The sequence below is a fragment of the Sinocyclocheilus anshuiensis genome, unplaced genomic scaffold (assembly GCF_001515605.1).
Source record: "Sinocyclocheilus anshuiensis isolate Anshui unplaced genomic scaffold, SAMN03320099.WGS_v1.1 scaffold1015, whole genome shotgun sequence".
Lineage (NCBI taxonomy): Eukaryota > Metazoa > Chordata > Actinopteri > Cypriniformes > Cyprinidae > Sinocyclocheilus > Sinocyclocheilus anshuiensis.
The window spans coordinates 1282453-1303196 of NW_015546029.1; the positions used below are offsets into that span (position 1 = coordinate 1282453).

The 20744-nt window shown below is 32.8% G+C and overlaps 4 protein-coding genes across 4 annotated transcripts in view; 1 reads left to right on the top strand and 3 right to left on the bottom strand.

Moving 5' to 3' along the window:
* Nucleotides 1-4430, bottom strand: part of LOC107698740 (transmembrane 9 superfamily member 3) — a 15356-nt gene extending 10926 nt beyond the window's left edge. Inside the window, exon 1 of the mRNA XM_016499840.1 lies at nt 4202-4430. Coding sequence (XP_016355326.1) covers nt 4202-4294 — 93 coding nt within the window. The 5' untranslated portion in view covers nt 4295-4430. The remainder of the gene's footprint in view (nt 1-4201) is intronic.
* A 2291-nt stretch (nt 4431-6721) lies between these two features.
* LOC107698721 (monoacylglycerol lipase ABHD12-like) lies at nt 6722-9782 on the bottom strand. Its single transcript, XM_016499823.1, has 8 exons — nt 9598-9782; nt 9006-9097; nt 8818-8911; nt 8577-8706; nt 7739-7821; nt 7490-7568; nt 7269-7393; nt 6722-7014 (listed from the first exon to the last, which is right to left on the bottom strand). Exons 1-8 carry the CDS (start codon nt 9693-9695, stop codon nt 6987-6989), a joined length of 729 nt encoding a protein of 242 aa, XP_016355309.1. The 5' UTR covers nt 9696-9782; the 3' UTR covers nt 6722-6986.
* Nucleotides 9783-10462: 680 nt separating this feature from the next.
* LOC107698744 (monoacylglycerol lipase ABHD12-like) lies at nt 10463-14514 on the bottom strand. The gene is made up of 11 exons (XM_016499845.1): nt 14327-14514; nt 13802-13893; nt 13606-13699; nt 13374-13494; nt 12454-12656; nt 12289-12326; nt 11958-12046; nt 11561-11643; nt 11358-11436; nt 11150-11274; nt 10463-10933 (listed from the first exon to the last, which is right to left on the bottom strand). Exons 1-11 carry the CDS (start codon nt 14422-14424, stop codon nt 10906-10908), a joined length of 1050 nt encoding a protein of 349 aa, XP_016355331.1. The 5' UTR covers nt 14425-14514; the 3' UTR covers nt 10463-10905.
* A 130-nt stretch (nt 14515-14644) lies between these two features.
* The window catches only part of LOC107698739 (S1 RNA-binding domain-containing protein 1-like), a 62944-nt gene continuing 56844 nt past the window's right edge, over nt 14645-20744 (top strand). Inside the window, exons 1-5 of the mRNA XM_016499839.1 lie at nt 14645-14744; nt 15176-15237; nt 15527-15830; nt 16114-16356; nt 18551-18717. Of these exons, the coding sequence (XP_016355325.1) occupies nt 15176-15237; nt 15527-15830; nt 16114-16356; nt 18551-18717 (776 nt within the window). The 5' untranslated portion in view covers nt 14645-14744. The remainder of the gene's footprint in view (nt 14745-15175; nt 15238-15526; nt 15831-16113; nt 16357-18550; nt 18718-20744) is intronic.

The following is a 20744-nucleotide window of genomic DNA, read 5'->3' on the forward strand; positions in this document are numbered from 1 at the left end:
ACGCACTGGATAGCTGGCCAATCAGAGCACACCTCGCTTCTCAGACTGAGCTTTGTAAAAATAGACGTGTTTCAGAAAGGCGGGGAGAAACAATATGAAACATTATTGTTTCATAGAGGAGAAACAATAATGTACAGCATGTGGAAAATATTGTGTTTTTTTTAACCTTAAACTGCATGAACACATTTCATTACACCAAATACACAAAATAATGTTCTTTTCAGCAACATCATATGACCCCTTTAAGTTATCATTACTAACAAGGGAAGAACTATAGACTGCTCACTGATATACATATTCAAAAGCTGCTGTCAAACCAGTTTTTAGAATCTACAGAATAAAGTACACAGAACTTATGACACAGACTTTTTTGAAGCAATGCTTTTGTCACCTTTCAATGGTTATTAGTATCCAATTGTATGTTTAACAAGGTTTCTTATTCATAATGAAAGACCCTTTCCCCTTAGGCAAATAACAAGACATTAGACATAAGGTCACCCAATAGACATGAAATGTAATTGATCCAGGGATGTAGACGATCTCGATACAGAATTAAGATTTCTTTTTCTTTTTGGGTGAACTATCCCTTTAATTCTTTGAATTAAGTGTCACAGCAAGGGTGTGAACCTGAAAATTAGGTAGTGTTACACCGTCCTATCTGAATCTAAAGGGCAATACAGCAGCACTCGCGACACTGGATGCACTGGTCTAAATAAAATGAACATGAGAAAAAGAGGAAGAGAAGACAGCTGCATGTTTGTTGCATGTTGCTATAAGTTTGATTGCATCATATAATAATTGCTGTAAATAGTGTTAATAGTCTGTTTGATTACGTCTTTAATTTGTCCGTACATTTCTGCCATATGTACATTAACTGACAGTCACCACTGATAAGGTACTACTAAATATTGTAGAAACTTTAATTTTCTATAAAGTTATCGTGAAAAGCGCTATACAAATAAACTTGAATTGAATTCATGAAACCTTAAACACGGTCTTCCACGCTCAGAGGTATTCTCACTGGCTAATTCATCATCACTGATTGTTGTGTGTGGTATTGAATACTTCCAGTAATGTTATGAAAGCTGTGAAATGGAAGATCCAATCTTAGTAAATACCCATAATCAACTTATTGAAAAAGAAACTGGGGGTGGGTTACTGAAAAAAAGTGTAGGGCGGGGTCTTGGTTCTCTGTATCATTTATTGATTGAAAGTGACGTTACGTGTAGTCGAGTATTGTGTCCCATACTCGGAATTTGTGCTCTGCATTTAACCCATCCAAGTAGCGAACACACACACACCGTGAACACACACCTGGAGCAGAGGGCAGCCACGTGCTCACACACACACCGTGAACACACACCTGGAGCAGTGGGCAGCCACGTGCTGCGGCACCCGGGGAGCAGATGGGGGTTCGGTGCCTTGCTCAAGGGTCTCATCTCAGTCGTGGTATTGAAGGTGGAAGAGAGCGCTGGTCATTCACTCCCCCCATCGACAATCCCTGCCGGCACCAAGACTTGAACCCGTGACCTTTGGGTTACAAGTCCGACTTTCTAACCATTAGGCCACAACTAGATTTTGAGATGTGGGCGTTATACTCCAAAGTGGAGGTAGATGAATGTGAGCTCAAGTTATAACATTTGTTACATAACATTGATTAAACATTACTAGGTCAGAATTAAAAAAAAACAAAAAAAACATGCTCAGATGAATTGTTCACAATAAGATCTTTAACATAAGATCTAAATATGCACTTGAATTTTCGATTCATGCCAACATTAAAGTTGTCTCAAATACAAAGCAAACATTGTTATCATTAGGACTGCACAATGTAAAAAAAATGTGTGTGTGTGCGTATATATATATATATATATATATTTTTTTTATACACACATATACATATATATATATATATATATATATATATATATATATATATATATATATATATATATATATATATATATATATATATATATATATATATATATATATATATATATATATATATATATATATATATATATATATATATATATATATATATATATATATATATATATATATATATATATATATATATATATATATATATATATATATATATATATATATATATATATATATATATATATATATATATATATATATATATATATATATATATATATATATATATATATATATATATATATATATATATATATATATATATATATATATATATATATATATATATATATATATATATATATATATATATATATATATATATATATATATATATATATATATATATATATATATATATATATATATATATATATATATATATATATATATATATATATATATATATATATATATATATATATATATATATATATATATATATATATATATATATATATATATATATATATATATATATATATATATATATATATATATATATATATATATATATATATATATATATATATATATATATATATATATATATATATATATATATATATATATATATATATATATATATATATATATATATATATATATATATATATATATATATATATATATATATATATATATATATATATATATATATATATATATATATATATATATATATATATATATATATATATATATATATATATATATATATATATATATATATATATATATATATATATATATATATATATATATATATATATATATATATATATATATATATATATATATATATATATATATATATATATATATATATATATATATATATATATATATATATATATATATATATATATATATATATATATATATATATATATATATATATATATATATATATATATATATATATATATATATATATATATATATATATATATATATATATATATATATATATATATATATATATATATATATATATATATATATATATATATATATATATATATATATATATATATATATATATATATATATATATATATATATATATATATATATATATATATATATATATATATATATATATATATATATATATATATATATATATATATATATATATATATATATATATATATATATATATATATATATATATATATATATATATATATATATATATATATATATATATATATATATATATATATATATATATATATATATATATATATATATATATATATATATATATATATATATATATATATATATACACACACACATATATACATATACATATATATATACACACACACACACACACACAGTATATTACTTTTTTCAGAGTGCAAAAAGGCTACGATAAAGACTTAATTGTTAGCTGCATTACATAAAATCTTAATTTCATGTAAATGTACTCAAAAAATATTGAGAAAAAATATTTGTTTATGTTTTAAATATATACTGGATTATGATAATGTTACGTGTTACCCAGGGCTCTGCCTGTCATTGTGTAATTACTGATCACAGAAATGATGCAGCCTTCCATTGTACCTACCATTTCAAAGCAACCAACACATTATATTAGCTCAGATAGGTTGATGCACTGAAATATTATGATTAAATGCCATAGAGCTAGGAACTGTAAAATAGACAGTCATCAAAATGTCATCGATACAAGACTGCCATCCCGTCACACTGTATTTGTAAGGTAACATTCTAGCAAGCAACGCTGCTTTTTACTATAAATGTAACCATGATTTACAGTGTGTCAGTCATAAAAAAGCCTGGACGAACCGGATATGTGTGTACAGACGGACATAGTTTAGCTAAAGACGGTTAGCCGACCCTTCAGAGTAAGCTCACACATACACAAAAGAAACACACAGTACACGAAACACATTGAGAGGTTATGCCAGGAATAACATTATACTTATCATACATCATAGGAGAAGAAGAACCCGATGATTGCGAGCACTGCTCTGCAATTTGCACAACATAATATAATGGGATAGCTGGTGCTAAGGTAGCCACGTAGCTTGTGATGATGTACTTAGCATTTCTAACACAGACACGGGACAACGAATAGGTCACCGAGTCCACTGTTTTGGATTTACTTCTGTCCGTTGCTGTTAGACACTTTTGTCAGAACAACCAGCCCAATATATAACGTCTCTCGAGACTACACACACCGAACACAGAGGGCTTCTCGGCCCGCAGTTTATCTTACCTTGTGGTCGTGTTCATCTGCTCGAACTAGCAGAAGTGAACTAAAAAGAGTCGCCAAGACAACCACTTCAATCGTCCACCAGCAGAGCCCCATGATTTTGTAGAGTAAATTCCGTGACTGATTTGAGATGGTATCTTTTTGGGGGGCTATCCCACCTTCCTTCTTCCTGGTTCTATGACAGTGGTTGTCTTAACGATGCACACATACGAGTTTGTCGTAAAACTGTTCAGCGAGTGATCAGCGCGTTTTCCGCTGATTGGTGGGAAGAGGTCACGTGGGTAACTTGGACCTATCGTTGGAGAGAGCGATGACTCAACGTTGAGGAAGGAAACCCTCCGCTTCACCACCCATGGCCACGTCATCTGAGAAGCGGTGGAAAGGCCGGTTGCTCAGCAGGATGTAAAACCACACTGCTGTTCATTGATAGAAACTTAAAAAAAATGAAGTAAAAGCTTAGGCATAATCAGCAAATGCTGACATATTATTATTCGGGTTTCGGACAAGGCAGTTTTTTGTGTTGTTTGTCTTTTAGATTAGCAAGACTTGGGAAAACGCGTCAAGGCATAGCAGGGACCCTAAACTCTCGGTTGATTAATCCAAAAACGCGTCCGGGAGTAAATTCAGTCAACTCAGTATGTTCACGGTTGACACACAAGACATACGTCGTCCTTTCTTCAATGGCCATGTACATAGTGCATAGCGCCACCTAATTGGTGGTTGTGCAATCATTTTCAATCTTTTCGTTTCATCTTTAATCACTGAGAATAAGAATTATATTATTTGTTTGATGCTGATTATATAATAAGACATACCTTATCATTTTATTATAGAAATACATTATAGAAAACGTCCAGTTGCAAAAAAAAAAAAAACACGTTTGAATGCAGATCCATGTCTGAGATGACAATAATATAACATATAATACTTATAATAGTGCTTTTTAATATAGATAGATAGATAGATAGATTGATACTATCGATATAGATAACTATAATATTGCATATTAACTATAGTGTAATAATATATAATATTGTGCGCAACCTGTGACAACACTGGAGTCTGGTCAATAGGTCACGCATGTGCTGATAGCTCTGAAGTTAACCAACCCTGAAACTTAATCTACTTCTGAGCAGGGTAGTTCAGGGAATAAGTTGCAATATGGCTACTTACATTCCCTGAAAGTTACCTCCGTTTTTGGAACTGAATGCTGAGTTTATCCGTTTACTTACCCTTAAACATACCTGGCTACTGTATATCACATAACCTGCTTTCGGAATACCCCCTAGTCTTTGTTTTGTTTTGGGAGAGCTAGTGTAGCATTTTGGCCAATACCTAATTACAAAAACATTTGTCTTGATAAATTGTTGAGATACCTTGGGAAGTCAGCTAGTTTGAGTTGAGAACGTGTATGTAAGTAACATATGTAAGTAAATTAATTAATTAATTAACACAATGTGTTGTATTAGCAACACTAAAGTTTGAAAATACAACTTCCAACCAATCCCCATTATTTAAAAAAAAAAAAAAAAATCCTTAAGTCTTGAATAGCTCTGCTCTAAATCACTAGAATATGGAAATAACTTTTAATGATCTGATCACACTCCAAAAAATCTTATTCATTTGTATTTTTGTCTGGTTTTTCAGTGCAAATGTCTAAAGATTCTTAAATCAAGATACATTTACTTGAGAAGCAAAATGACATTAGATAAGAAGTCTTGTTTTCTGTGAAACTGATCAAAGTAAAGTGGGTTTATGATTAAAAATGTACAAATATCTGCTAATGTACTTCAAAAAGTTGAAAAATCAACTTACTTTATTCCCCACTGACAGATAGTTATTCTTGTATAAGTATAAACACAGTTTATCAAAATTTCTATCTTTATTTTGTATCTGAAGTAAATGTATCTTAATGTATCTTCATTTAAGGATGCTTATATATTTGAACTGCATGGAAAACAATACAAAAATACAGAGAAAGACAATTGCTGTGTGTGCAACATTATATGCCTTGATTTTATTTTTTATTTAATTTAAGTCTTTTTGCTGTGATTTGCAAGGCCTTAATTTGCGGAAGGGCTAAATAAGACTTCTTAAGATCTTTGTAAGACCCACAGAAACCCTAGAACATGTTGAACTTTAAAACTGCCAACACAACATTTAAAGGCAAGAAAACAAAATTAGACTTTTGTAGCTTGTAGTCCATGTGTGCTTGCCTTGAGGTCACCTATGTGCCAGTGCACTCATAAATGTTGACAAAATGTGCTTTTAAGAGATATAGACATCAAGATCTGCATGATTAAAAGGCATATCCCATCTGGACAAGGCTTGCACCACTTATTAAGTGGCTTTCAACATTATTCTCCCTCATTCTCTGCTATCTATGCATGCTGAAATATAATTCTGGTGAGTAAATACAGTAGAATCTAAGTATACTTATTATACAGCTTAGATATCTTAGGACTACTTTGCAGGCCAAATGTGTTTGTAAAGCAACCCTATAGAATGCTAAATGGGTCAAGAAACTATACAACTGATTTTATTATGCATTGTGAAAAAGGTTTCACTGCAGTCTTGAAAGATTTAAATGTTATAAATATTAACAAGACAATAAATTTATCTTGATGGGGGGACTCCCAGTGTAAAATTTACTTCAGATATTACAATGTTTTATATCCAAGAAGTGCATACTGTTTAAAACAACTAAATTTACAGTTATAGCACCAGATGTACAGCTATTTAGCCAGTTATTAGTTGGTGTAAATCCTCCTCCTTCTGTGTGTATCTCTCATGTCATCAGTGACTGCATAAACTCCTTGTAATGAAGAAAATAGGCATTTATTTTGCTGCCATTTTCTAATATTGTTTCTGTCATTTAGTGATGTATGTCCAACATTAGCAACGAGTAACGCATAGCCTACTCCTCAAAAGTAACTAATTATTTTTCACTGTTACTTTTTATGGAAAGTAGTTTTCTCTAAAGCCTTCCTTATCTGTTTCGAAAAATCATTTGAAATCTTTAAATAAGTAATATTTAGATGAATAAAACATTTTCAGAGAGTGACATCACCTTATGATATTTGGCAAACCAGGGTCTTTATACAGCACATTATGAAGGTATCCAAGCGCTCCATCAAATCGTACTAGCTTGACATGCTCATCTGAGTTTTGGGCCTTTTTTGCAATTCTGTAGATCTGAGCCAAAAAAAAATAAATTTTTTAATGTAAAGTATAAAAATATATATTTCTAAATTATTTTTCATACGGTAAATTACGTTTCATACAACAAACCTCTTGAGCTGAGGCAAAGGGCACTAAATGGTCATCTTCAGCGTGGAGAATCATGAGGGGAGTTTGAATTTTTTGCAAACTATCAAAACAAAATAGCAACAGATGAAAAGTTTACAATATATTTACAAATTTAACATAACACTAGCCTACTATCACAATCATATTTCTACTCATATTGTTTAATATATTAATTACATTATATTTTATATTAACTTTATGTTTGAATATATAAAAAGCAATGTCACATACTTCTCATCAGTTGGAAGGTTCAAATCTTTGTTTTTCAGTGGATTGAACAAGAAGTACTGAATGTATGGGAACTTCCAATAAAACTGGTCAAAGCATGTATTTTCAATATAATGCAAAATGTATTATTTATTTGTTTATTTAGAGGAAAACAAATTTTAAATGGTTTATCGCCATCAAACAAGAAAAATCACAGATGAACTGAAAGTTGTATTTGGCAAGTCAATATATGGTAATCTTATTTAAGGTTGACAAACTGATTATAACATGGCAGTGTATGTTTGTTTGTTTATTTATTTATTTTTACATTTGATTTCATTGTACGGTGACATTTTGTTTAAAAAGTGAGGTTGCAAAAGAACTGAATGTGGACATTAATTGATATGCTGCAGTTACCATCCCAGTTTTTACTAAGGTAAAGTGCAAAGCAGTGTGACGTTCAGATCACTGATCTCTGTGCAAAGAGATTATGCAGATATTGTATTGTGTCTATAGACCTTAGTTAGGTTAGACATAATATTAAATTTAAATGATGAAAATGAGGCTGTGAAGGGCAGTATTACAGTCTTTACACTGGCACACTCTGTGTAAAGGTCCTACATCACATCATTTCCACAACTCAGAACTTTCAAAACTCTTTTATGAAGTTATTGTCTACTTTTTTCCTGTAAAGAATGCACTTTTCTTCCTTACAGCCTCATTTTCATTCCTGCCAAATATGAAATATGGTGCTATCCTGACGAAGGTCTATAGGTTAGCAGATCAAAGGCATGCAAATGTAATCTCAAGTGAACAAAGAATAAGATAAAAATTGTTCTTTAAAGTTTTAAGGTGATTAAAAGTTTTCTTGCCTGTTACCCCCATTGCCATGGAGGTAGATGAAAATGGGCGATCCGTCCCCCAGAGCTTTCTCATACCAGTCTAGATCTTTCCCCTGCGCCTCCTTCCATCTATGTTCAGGTACAGTGTGCCTTGAAAACATTAATAAAAGAATATATTGAACCTTGATTATTTGCAATTATCTTGTTTTATATTTTGGTGTGTATATGTGTGACATGCACTGTAGGTGTCTTAAAACTAACCACACGCCCACTCTCACCCCCTCCTCAGGTGTGAGGTACATGTTTATAGTGTGATTGAGCCCTATATCTGATGGTCGGCTGAGGTCAATAGAGTCTGGAGAAATACACAAATGAGTTTAATAAATATTCATAAACTATATAGATGACAACACATCAATATTTCTAACAAAAAAAAAAAAGTTGCATACCAGAGAGGAGATGCAGAAGAAGTGGTATTGATACAGAGAGGATGCAGAGAGAAAGTAGTCCCATTTTAGTCCAAGTCCATTGCCACTGGGATCTTAAGAAGAGGAGGAAATGCACTCAGAAACTGGGTGTAAAAACGTCAGATTTTTGATCCAGTGGGCTACAATCAAGATGTGGCTATATATTAAAGATATTGCAATCTATGTGCTATAGTTAATGCTTTTGCCTTTGCTTACAACTGGACTTTGTTACTGTTGGAAGATGAAAATGTTATAATGGCATGAACTTCATGAATTGCATAAATTAACCTTCATAGTTTAGCAGTAATAATGGCTTGTATTGCATATATCAAGTTTTTTTTAAAAACATTGAAGTAAACATTAAACATTAAAGTAATCTTCATAGTGTCACATTCTAAAGGTTCTTCTTTTACAACCAATTACATTTGAGCCCTATTCAGGGCTTAATAAAACATCACTGTAGACATTGCCTGAAATTGTTGCGGTTCGTTTTATGCAGTTATGCAGCTGTCTAGCAAAAAAACAGGACTACACTGAATTACTTTCAAAGAAGTCAATACAAAATGTCACTTGCCTTGCATGCAGGTTTAAATCCTTAGGTTTCTGACCAGATTGTTGCAATCTTCCTGCATACTGAAATTTCCTTTCAGATTTATTGATTCTTTTCTTCATTTTGAAGTGCAGGAGACACTCTTTCTATTTACTTAACACACAACTTTGGCAATAATTGACAAACAAACCATGCAACTCATGGAAGTGAACGGGTGTAAAGAGCAAAGAGCATGGACTGGGCTTATGTGCACACATTCTGTACAGTTTTTTTTCACTCTAGACTTTGCTACATTGTGTGATTTATGAATATACGCTGCTCCTGATATGCTTTATTTATTTGATCAGTTATGAAAAAAAGCAATTATTTATTTATTAATTTTTTACATTGCACATGTTGAAATCATTTTTAATAAGTTGTGTGTTTTATGGAGAATAACCTGTTCTAAAGTTATGTTAGATTTATGGCACAGTTGTAGCATACATTACCACACATTTAATTTTTAAAGCTCAAAATTCTCAGGAAAAACAAGATTACAATGGCATTATTTATAATCAAGATTCTTTTTCATACAAAGCACTCTACTCAGCAAAGGTTTAGTTGGATCACAGATTTATTAAGTGTTTATTTATACTCTGTCTCCAATGGCCAAGGAGAACTTTCTTTCTGGAGTTTTTGCAAGCCTCTTGTTGGATTCTTTTACACCTATTCACATTTTCAATGACCGTCAATGTTCTTTAATATTTGGAATAAAAATTGCTTTTAGAAAAGTGTCAAATAGTAGCTACCTTTAATATATTCGCAAATACCTGTATATTGAATTAATATTAAAATTAAAGTTGAATTAAGTATTTAATTAAAATGTTTATTTAGAAATAGAGAATGTTTACCAGCTACCTTTTCTGCATATTGATGAGAAATTTAAGAAAAAAAAAGATGAACCTTTATAATATATTTGAAGAGTTCCTATTTTAATCACTTCATGCTGCTGATGTCTCTGAGGAAACAAACCACCATTCAGTCGTAAAATGGGTGATAGTTTGATGTCTGTCAGAGATACATTGTAAGTGTTAACACTGTGACCAACACTGTAATACAAACTCAGAAAAAAAAATCACAATTTTTATTGTATAAAAGTCTTGAAATTTTTTTTTACAAATATTAACAAGACAATAAAATTCACTCTAATTGGTGGAATTCTGAAAAAATACTTTACAATTACAATGTTTTATCCTAGAAGGGCATACTGTAAATTGACAGTTACAACACCAATTATATGAAACAGCTGGCTATTAGTTGGTGCAAATCCTCCTCCTCCTGTGTGTGTGTATCTCATGTCATCAATGACTGCACAAACTCCCTGTAATGATTAAAATATGCATTTATTTTGCTGCCATTCAACATTAGCAACAAGTAACGCATAGCCTACTCCTCAAAAGTAACTATTTTCGCCGTTACATATTATTTGAAAATAAGTTTTTTTTTCCTCTAAAGCCATTTCCATATCTCTTAAGAAATATTTTCTTAAAAAAAGTAAGATTCAGATGAATAAAACATTTTCAGAGAGTGACATCACCTTATGATATTTGGCAAACCAGGGTCTTTATACAGCCCATTATGAAGGTATCCAAGCGCTCCATCAAATGGTACCAGTTTGACCCGCTTATCCGAATTCTGGGCCTTTTTTGCAATTCTGTAGATCTGAGACAAAAAATTGTAATTCAAAGTAAAAATGTATTTCCAAACAATTTTTATAAGATAAATTACGTTTCATACACACAAACCTCTTGAGCTGAGGCAAAGGGCACTATATGGTCATCTTCAGCATGGAGAATCATGAGGGGAGTTCTAAGTTTCTGCAAACTATCAACCAAAAAATAAAAAAGGGGGTGGGGTGGGGAGAAAATGCGAGATGGAAAGTTTTATAGCATTTTCATATTTAACATACTGTAACAGTGGCATAATTTAGTGAAACAATATTACATACTTCTCATTGGTTGGAAAGACGAAAATGTTGTTTTTAAGTGGATTGAAAAGGAAGAATTGAATGTATGGGAACTTCCAATAAAACTGGGGAAATGAAATGAAAAAAAGAGGTACAAATAAGACTTACATGTACCAAACTATGATTAATGACCCATATTTGTGTGTGTGTGTAGTTTGTCCTGTAAAATATAAATGAACTTTAAATTTTGCAGAATTAAATGAAATTATCAGATTTTAAGTGAATTTTACTATTTAGGAAAATCACAATTATTATGTTTTGATGTCTGATAGGTAATTAAAAAAAAAATTAAAAAAAAAATCTATAATACCTAATATAAATATCTAAAACTTGTCAGGACAAGATTATTAAAATTTCAAAGATCTTGAACGTTACTTACCCATGTAAAAGGGTGTTCAATAGGTTGATCTCTTGCCCTCCGTCCGGTTACGAATGCACCCTCAAGTATAATTCCATCAAACTGTTTTCCTGTCAAGAAATGTGCAGTTTTTTTAACAAGACCAAAATACAGAACAAAGAAAAGCATAGCATAGCATTCTCCCATTACAGTCAAGAAGTTCATTTTAAAACATAAAAATATGTGAAGCTTACTATGCCATACAATGACAGCTCCTAGTTTAAAAGTCAAACGTAAAGAGTGAGAAAATTGCAATGAAGAGCCACTGAGACAAACAAGAGCATGCTTGTTTTTAAATCAGTCGAATTTTTACCTTGCTCCAGTAATTTCACTGCAGTGTTAGTCGTAACACTATTGAAAAAGAAACATAAATTATATATATATATTATTTACAATTATATTGATAGCTTTTTTTTTTGTTTCTAAAATATTTGTAGTAAACATAGCAAAAGTCAATAAAAAAGGTGATTTTACACACCCACTACCAATCGAGTGACCCCACACACACACCGGGCTGTTTCCACTACGTGCCTTAACCCAGTGGTACAAGTACACAGCATCAGAAGTCATACCGGCCTCTGTAGGCTCACCAGTGGAGTCCCCAAAACCTGACATGTTTGAATGTATTGGAGTAAGCAATAGAGAAATCATATACAGAAGTTCAAGTCTGAAATGAGCTCCATATTTATTTAGAGGAAAACTAATTTTAAATGGTTTATCGCCATCAAACAAGAAAAATCACAGATGAACTGAAAATTGTATTTGGCAAGTCAATATATGGTAATCTTATTTAAGGTTGACAAACTGATTATAACATGGCAGTGTATGTTTGTTTGTTTATTTATTTATTTTTACATTTGATTTCATTGTACGGTGACATTTTGTTTAAAAAGTGAGGTTGCAAAAGAACTGAATGTGGACATTAATTGATATGCTGCAGTTACCATCCCAGTTTTTACTAAGGTAAAGTGCAAAGCAGTGTGACGTTCAGATCACTGATCTCTGTGCAAAGAGATTATGCAGATATTGTATTGTGTCTATAGACCTTAGTTAGGTTAGACATAATATTAAATTTAAATGATGAAAATGAGGCTGTGAAGGGCAGTATTACATTCTTTACAATGGCACACTCTGTGTAAAGGTCCTACATCACATCATTTCCACAACTCAGAACTTTCAAAACTCTTTTATGAAGTTATTGTCTAATTTTTTCCTGTACAGAATGCACTTTTCTTCCTTACAGCCTCATTTTCATTCCTGCCAAATATGAAATATGGTGCTATCCTGACGAAGGTCTATAGGTTAGCAGATCAAAGGCATGCAAATGTAATCTCAAGTGAACAAAGAATAAGATAAAAATTGTTCTTTAAAGTTTTAAGGTGATTAAAAGTTTTCTTGCCTGTTACCCCCATTGCCATGGAGGTAGATGAAAATGGGCGATCCGTCCCCCAGAGCTTTCTCATACCAGTCTAGATCTTTCCCCTGCGCCTCCTTCCATCTATGTTCAGGTACAGTGTGCCTTGAAAACATTAATAAAAGAATATATTGAACCTTGATTATTTGCAATTATCTTGTTTTATATTTTGGTGTGTATATGTGTGACATGCACTGTAGGTGTCTTAAAACTAACCACACGCCCACTCTCACCCCCTCCTCAGGTGTGAGGTACATGTTTATAGTGTGATTGAGCCCTATATCTGATGGTCGGCTGAGGTCAATAGAGTCTGGAGAAATACACAAATGAGTTTAGGAAAAATGCATAAACTATATAGATGACAACACGTCAATATTTCTAACAAAAAAACAAAACAAAAAAAGTTGCATACCAGAGAAGAGATGCAGAAGAAGTGGTATTGATACAGAGAGGATGCAGAGAGAAAGTAGTCCCATTTTAGTCCAAGTCCATTGCCACTGGGATCTTAAGAAGAGGAGGAAATGCACTCAGAAACTGGGTGTAAAAACGTCAGATTTTTGATCCAGTGGGCTACAATCAAGATGTGGCTATATATTCAAGATATTGCAATCTATGTGGTATGGTTGATGCTTTTGCCTTTGCTTACAACTGGACTTTGTTACTGTTGGAAGATGAAAATGTTATGTAATGGCATGAACTCTTCATGAATTGCATAAATGCACCTTCATAGTTTTAGCTTAGTTTTAGTCCTAGTAATAATAGTTTTTATTGCCTATATCATTATTTTTAAACACTGCAAATTTAAATCTTCATAGTGTCACATTTTAAAAGTTCTCTTCCCCCCCAACCAACTACATTTGAACCCTGACATTGACATTTCCTGATATTGTTGCTCTTTGTTTTATGCAAAAAAGTAAATACAACAAATGTCACTTGCCTTGCGTGCACGTTTAAATCCTTAGGTTTCCGATCGGATTGTTGCAATCTTCCTGCAGACTGATCTTTTCTTTCAGATTGAATTATTTTCCGCTTCATTTTAAAGAGCACGGAACACTCTCTGACTATTAACTCCACGCAGCTTTGGCAATGATTAAAAACAAACAAACAAACAGTGCAACTCACGGAAGTGGCCAAAGAGCAAAGAACACGGACTGGGCACGGACCGCTCCTTCTTCTGCATATTAGAAAACATTTGAGAAAAAAACAACATCAAGATGAACTTTTATTATATATTTTAAGAGTTCGAGAACCTTAACTACATCACTTCCTGCTGCTGACGTCGCTGACGAAACAAACCACCATTCAGTCGTGACTCGTGAAATGGGTTATGGTTTGATGCCTGTAAGAGGAACACTGTAAGTTTGAACAGTTTTGTTAGCAGCTTCTGTAGTTAAACATCTCTAGTTGAATCGCTTGTCATTTGGGGAACCAGCAGCCCAGACAAATTTCACGGACGTGCTCGCGCGCTAAATTCAAAATTACTTTCGAATTCTATAGAGACAGTTTTGATTGCTGACACTTAACATTCATCACAACAGCTTTAAACGTGCTTTTGCGTTGCCGTGAGGAATTTGCATATATTTGAAGTGACAACTGACGGACAGGTTTTCATTTCAGTTTGTCTGAAAGTCGTTATGACAAGCTTATTCTGTTTTTATATGTATATTTGATAAGATAAATTGAGTTGAAAAGATATTCACGTCGAGAGGTTTTACTATATCCCAGGCTCCATTATTTGTTATTGTCATTTAGTTAGTCTTCATTCGTTTTTTTTCCCCACACAAAGATGCTTCGAAGAACAAGAACTGCAAAGGTATATACAGAACCAGAAGATGAATCAGATGACATGTGAGTTGCTTTGCTTTGTTTGCACAGGCCAGCACATTTTTTTCTTTTTCAGATTAGCTTCCAAGGTTAAGATAAAACACTAGGCTGTTTCTTCCAATAGATTAACAGTGTTGAAAACATACTCGTGTGTCAAACTATTGCTCTTTAACCTCTTTATAACGTTTCTAAGCAGTCATAAACAGTTTATTGTGTAAAAATAGTCCCTTTTTAATGATGTAGAAATACAGTATTCTTCTATTTCTTATTCTCCCTGAATGCTGGATGAAATAAAACTGGTTTCTTGTTACAGGACAGGCAATCAAAGAGATGACAGTGAGGAGTTAGAGGAATGGTTACCAAATATAAATGAAGGCAAAACTAAAGGAAGACGTCAGAGGGGGACAGTTGAAATGGCTGAAAGGAAAAAAGTGACCAAGAGGGTGGCCAAACCTAAAGAGCCAAAACCAAAAGAACCCAAACCTAAAGCAGAGAGGAAGCCGAGAGCTGCACGAGTTTCTAAAGCGAAGAAGGCGAAGACTAAAACAGAGCAACAAACTGAGGATGCGGTTCTACCGAAGCCTGAGTCACAGCAGCATGTGACGGTCAAAGAAGAGGCAAGTCATTAATGCTTGTGCTTAGATTTTCACTGCGGTATATCACAATTCTACATTTATAGTATTTGACATGCAAATGAAATAAGCAGCAGTAATTGCTCTGTAATAAGTGTAATGTAATTTGCTTTGCATAAAAAGAATGTGTTTTTCTAAATGACTGCTTATTAAATATGGGATCCACCCTGACTGACATCAGCAGTTCTAATAATATATTATATTTAACCAACACAAACATCATGTACTCAAGTAATTTATTTAATTTCAACCTTTTGCTTTATTTTAGAGATTGTCCATTAACTTGAGCAGTCATAATGCAGCTGTCCCAGGAGATGTGCCTCATGAGTGTCCATCATCCAGTCAACATTTCCCCAAGGTGAAAAAAGAGGAGCCAGATGACAGCTTCACCTTTGATGAACCTGCTCAGAAGAAGCAGAAGACCACAAACTCAGCCCAGGGAAGACCGATAAAACTCAAACTGAGCAATTCCTGTGTGGAGGACTTACAGATGAATTGGGATCCCATTCAGGTGGGTTATTACTTTCTTTGATTGCTGACACTTAACATTCATCACAACAGCTTTAAACGTGCTTTTGCGTTGCCGTGAGGAATTTGCATATATTTGAAGTGACAACTGACGGACAGGTTTTCATTTCAGTTTGTCTGAAAGTCGTTATGACAAGCTTATTCTGTTTTTATATGTATATTTGATAAGATAAATTGAGTTGAAAAGATATTCACGTCGAGAGGTTTTACTATATCCCAGGCTCCATTATTTGTTATTGTCATTTAGTTAGTCTTCATTCGTTTTTTTTCCCCACACAAAGATGCTTCGAAGAACAAGAACAGCAAAGGTATATACAGAACCAGAAGATGAATCAGATGACATGTGAGTTGCTTTGCTTTGTTTGCACAGGCCAGCACATTTTTTTCTTTTTCAGATTAGCTTCCAAGGTTAAGATAAAACACTAGGCTGTTTCTTCCAATAGATTAACAGTGTTGAAAACATACTCGTGTGTCAAACTATTGCTCTTTAACCTCTTTATAACGTTTCTAAGCAGTCATAAACAGTTTATTGTGTAAAAATAGTCCCTTTTTAATGATGTAGAAATACAGTATTCTTCTATTTCTTATTCTCCCTGAATGCTGGATGAAATAAAACTGGTTTCTTGTTACAGGACAGGCAATCAAAGAGATGACAGTGAGGAGTTAGAGGAATGGTTACCAAATATAAATGAAGGCAAAACTAAAGGAAGACGTCAGAGGGGGACAGTTGAAATGGCTGAAAGGAAAAAAGTGACCAAGAGGGTGGCCAAACCTAAAGAGCCAAAACCAAAAGAACCCAAACCTAAAGCAGAGAGGAAGCCGAGAGCTGCACGAGTTTCTAAAGCGAAGAAGGCGAAGACTAAAACAGAGCAACAAACTGAGGATGCGGTTCTACCGAAGCCTGAGTCACAGCAGCATGTGACGGTCAAAGAAGAGGCAAGTCATTAATGCTTGTGCTTAGATTTTCACTGCGGTATATCACAATTCTACATTTATAGTATTTGACATGCAAATGAAATAAGCAGCAGTAATTGCTCTGTAATAAGTGTAATGTAATTTGCTTTGCATAAAAAGAATGTGTTTTTCTAAATGACTGCTTATTAAATATGGGATCCACCCTGACTGACATCAGCAGTTCTAATAATATATTATATTTAACCAACACAAACATCATGTACTCAAGTAATTTATTTAATTTCAACCTTTTGCTTTATTTTAGAGATTGTCCATTAACTTGAGCAGTCATAATGCAGCTGTCCCAGGAGATGTGCCTCATGAGTGTCCATCATCCAGTCAACATTTCCCCAAGGTGAAAAAAGAGGAGCCAGATGACAGCTTCACCTTTGATGAACCTGCCCAGAAGAAACAGAGGACGACAAACGCGGCCCAGGGAAGACCGATAAAACTCAAATCGGGCAATTCCTGTGTGGAGGACATAGAGATGAATTGGGTTCCCATTCAGGTGGGTTATTACTTTCTAATATAGTGAGATGACTGACTTACTTTTTGAAATCGTTGGTGTCATGTTATTCTGATCAGTGTTACACTGAAGGTCTGTTGCAATGTTAAAGGTATTATTATTTGCTATATTGTTAATTATTTTAGTGCTTTCTGGAATACTTGGCCCTGATTGGTCAGTTGCAGCATTCTGCAGTCAAATATAAATCAAAGACGAGACGCCCCATTTTGGTATCCGCAGCAAATTAAATTTACAAAAGTGATTTTATATTCATAGAAAGCATATTAAATGCAAGTAAAGTGTCTACTTAACTGTTTCAGATAAGTTTTGTGAAAATAAAATTTTAAAATGTGGGTGAAATAATGTTCCATTGTCATTCAGTGAAAGTAATATATTTATGTAAAAAATAAACATCATACTTATACTGACCTGAACTTTTTAAAATATATAAAAGAAAAAGTGATTGTACCAAATTTTAGTAGATTTTAAATGATTAGTACCTTTTTGTTGACAGATGGGTAAAACCTAGTGGTTAGAATAATAGTGGCAAAGATGGGTAAAGATTTAAATTTAGACAAGATTTTTGGTATATGAACTATTGTTACACTGAATGACATTTAATGGGTGTCTTCTGTAAATCATGGTAAAAATGTATGATAGTCATTATTTGTTGCTCAAAAATAAAATGAAAAGGGACACATTTTAATATCCCATGTAGGTTCTTGCTGAGAAGACGGGTGTGGAGCAGTGGGTGTGTGCGAACATTGCAAAGCTCTTCCAGGAGGAGAACACGGTTCCCTTTATGGTGCGCTATAGAAAGGAGCTCATCAACCATATGGATGCTGATGCTGTTCGAGATGTGCAGCTGACTCTTGAAGAGTTACGGTAAGACACTGGAAGGGCACAATGAAAAAAGGAGAAAATAAAGGAAATTATTTTTTCATTTCAAACTGATCTACTATTTAGTGCTGACTTTATATTTTAAGTAACATGCTTTAGTTGATATAGTTTAATATTTAGCTCGTCTATTTTTATGTTCAAAGGAACATAATGAGTTGTTGTTGGATAAAGCTTTTATTTAATAAGTTTATAGAAACAGCTTGGATCGGTTTTATTCGTACGTCATGACTGGTTCTTTGCAATTAATTCAAAATGCTTGTAGTAGATGGATGTCTCCGGTGGCACAAAAAGCATCCTGATATTCAATTACTTTGATTAGCCTGTTGAAACCTAATGTGACCTGTAGATGGCAGCAGAGATCAAGTCTTGGAATGTTCTCCATGTAATTGCCTGGTGCTTCTGTAAGGAATTTCAGCTAGGATTAAATGACAAAGTAAATTAATTTTATCTCTTGATTTATTTGGCTAAATAACATTTTCTTTATGTACACTACCACTGACAAGTTTGTGGTAAGTAAGATTTTTACGTTTGTTTTTGAAAAAACTTTTTTTTTTTTTTTCAAAATCTTTTGAAATAAAAAAAAAAAAGTATCACAGTTTCCAGAAAACTGCAACACAACTGTTTTCATCATTGATAATAATAAGGAATGTGAATTTGTGAAGGATCAGGTGGCACTGAAGACTGGAGTAATGGCTGCTGAAAATTCACAGGAATAAATCACATTTTTGGAAATATATTAAAATAGAAAACAGTCATTTTAAATTGTATTAATATATAACTTTATCACTGTTTTTACTGTATTTTTGATCAAATAAATGCAGCCATGGTGAGCATAAGAGACTTTTCTCAAAAAATTAAAAATTCGTACAGACTTTTGAAAAGTAGTTTCATTGTCAACTTGACAATGAAATGAACATCAGTTAGGCACCTAACATGACATGAAAGCAAAGTGAAAAGCAATCAGGATCAACACTCTAACACAGGGTGGCCGCGGGTCCTTAAAAAGTCTTAAAATGTCTTAAATTCAGATTCAGTAGGTCTTAAATATTTTTGGTCACATTACCACAAAAATTTCTCCAGTCTGACGGACCCATTTGAGTGTCCATCAAGAGTACTTTTTCCCCGCTGTAGTTACCGCGTCCTCAGAGAGAATTGCGGTTACAGAATACAGCTCGCTGTCCAGCCTCCGAACTACTTTAAATGGGTTCATGCAAGTTTACTGAAAAATGGCTTGAGAATTGTACTTGCCCGACAGGACTAATAGCCTGATTAAAACTTAAGTGACAAAATATAATCACGCATCAAAACGCGCGAATGATTCTTCTGATTTTATTACATTCAGCTTAAACAGCGATTGATAATGGGTAGTGTATTTCTATTATCAATGTCGCGCTGTTGAGGCTCGTGCTGCCTGTCTCTGTGAGAGACTTTCATGGAGAAATCAAATCAAATGAGCGTACGGCACACATAAAGAAACTCACAGAACAAACATACTGAGGTAAAAATTCAAAATGTTTAGTTTATTTATGGCATGATATAGTCAAGTAACATACCATGATAAGGGATCTATTTTGCTGAATATTTTCACGATTGCAAATGTTACACTGATTTTAGTTCAACAAGCAAGTAGTAAAGTATATTAAGTTACTTACATTTTAGACACAATTGACTGTTTTGTTCTATTTTACCAACGAAAATAGTTCCAAACAAAGATCAGAACAGAATTATTGCGCACATTCTCCAAGCCACACCCGGCGTTTTTGTTACTGAATGATTCAGAGGTTTGAAGGAATCGTTTGAATGAATAAGTGACTTACCTACCTAAGTCGAAGGTTGAGACTAAACCACCTACTGGCGGTTTAGTCTCATGCTTAAAAGTATGCATTTTCCCCCAACATTTCTTATTTGTATGTTCAAAATTTAATTTACCACATTAATCCCATAACATTATTTATTGCTGTTGTAATTTTGTAATTATTTAATTTGATTGGTAACAGCCCTGTAGTGTATTA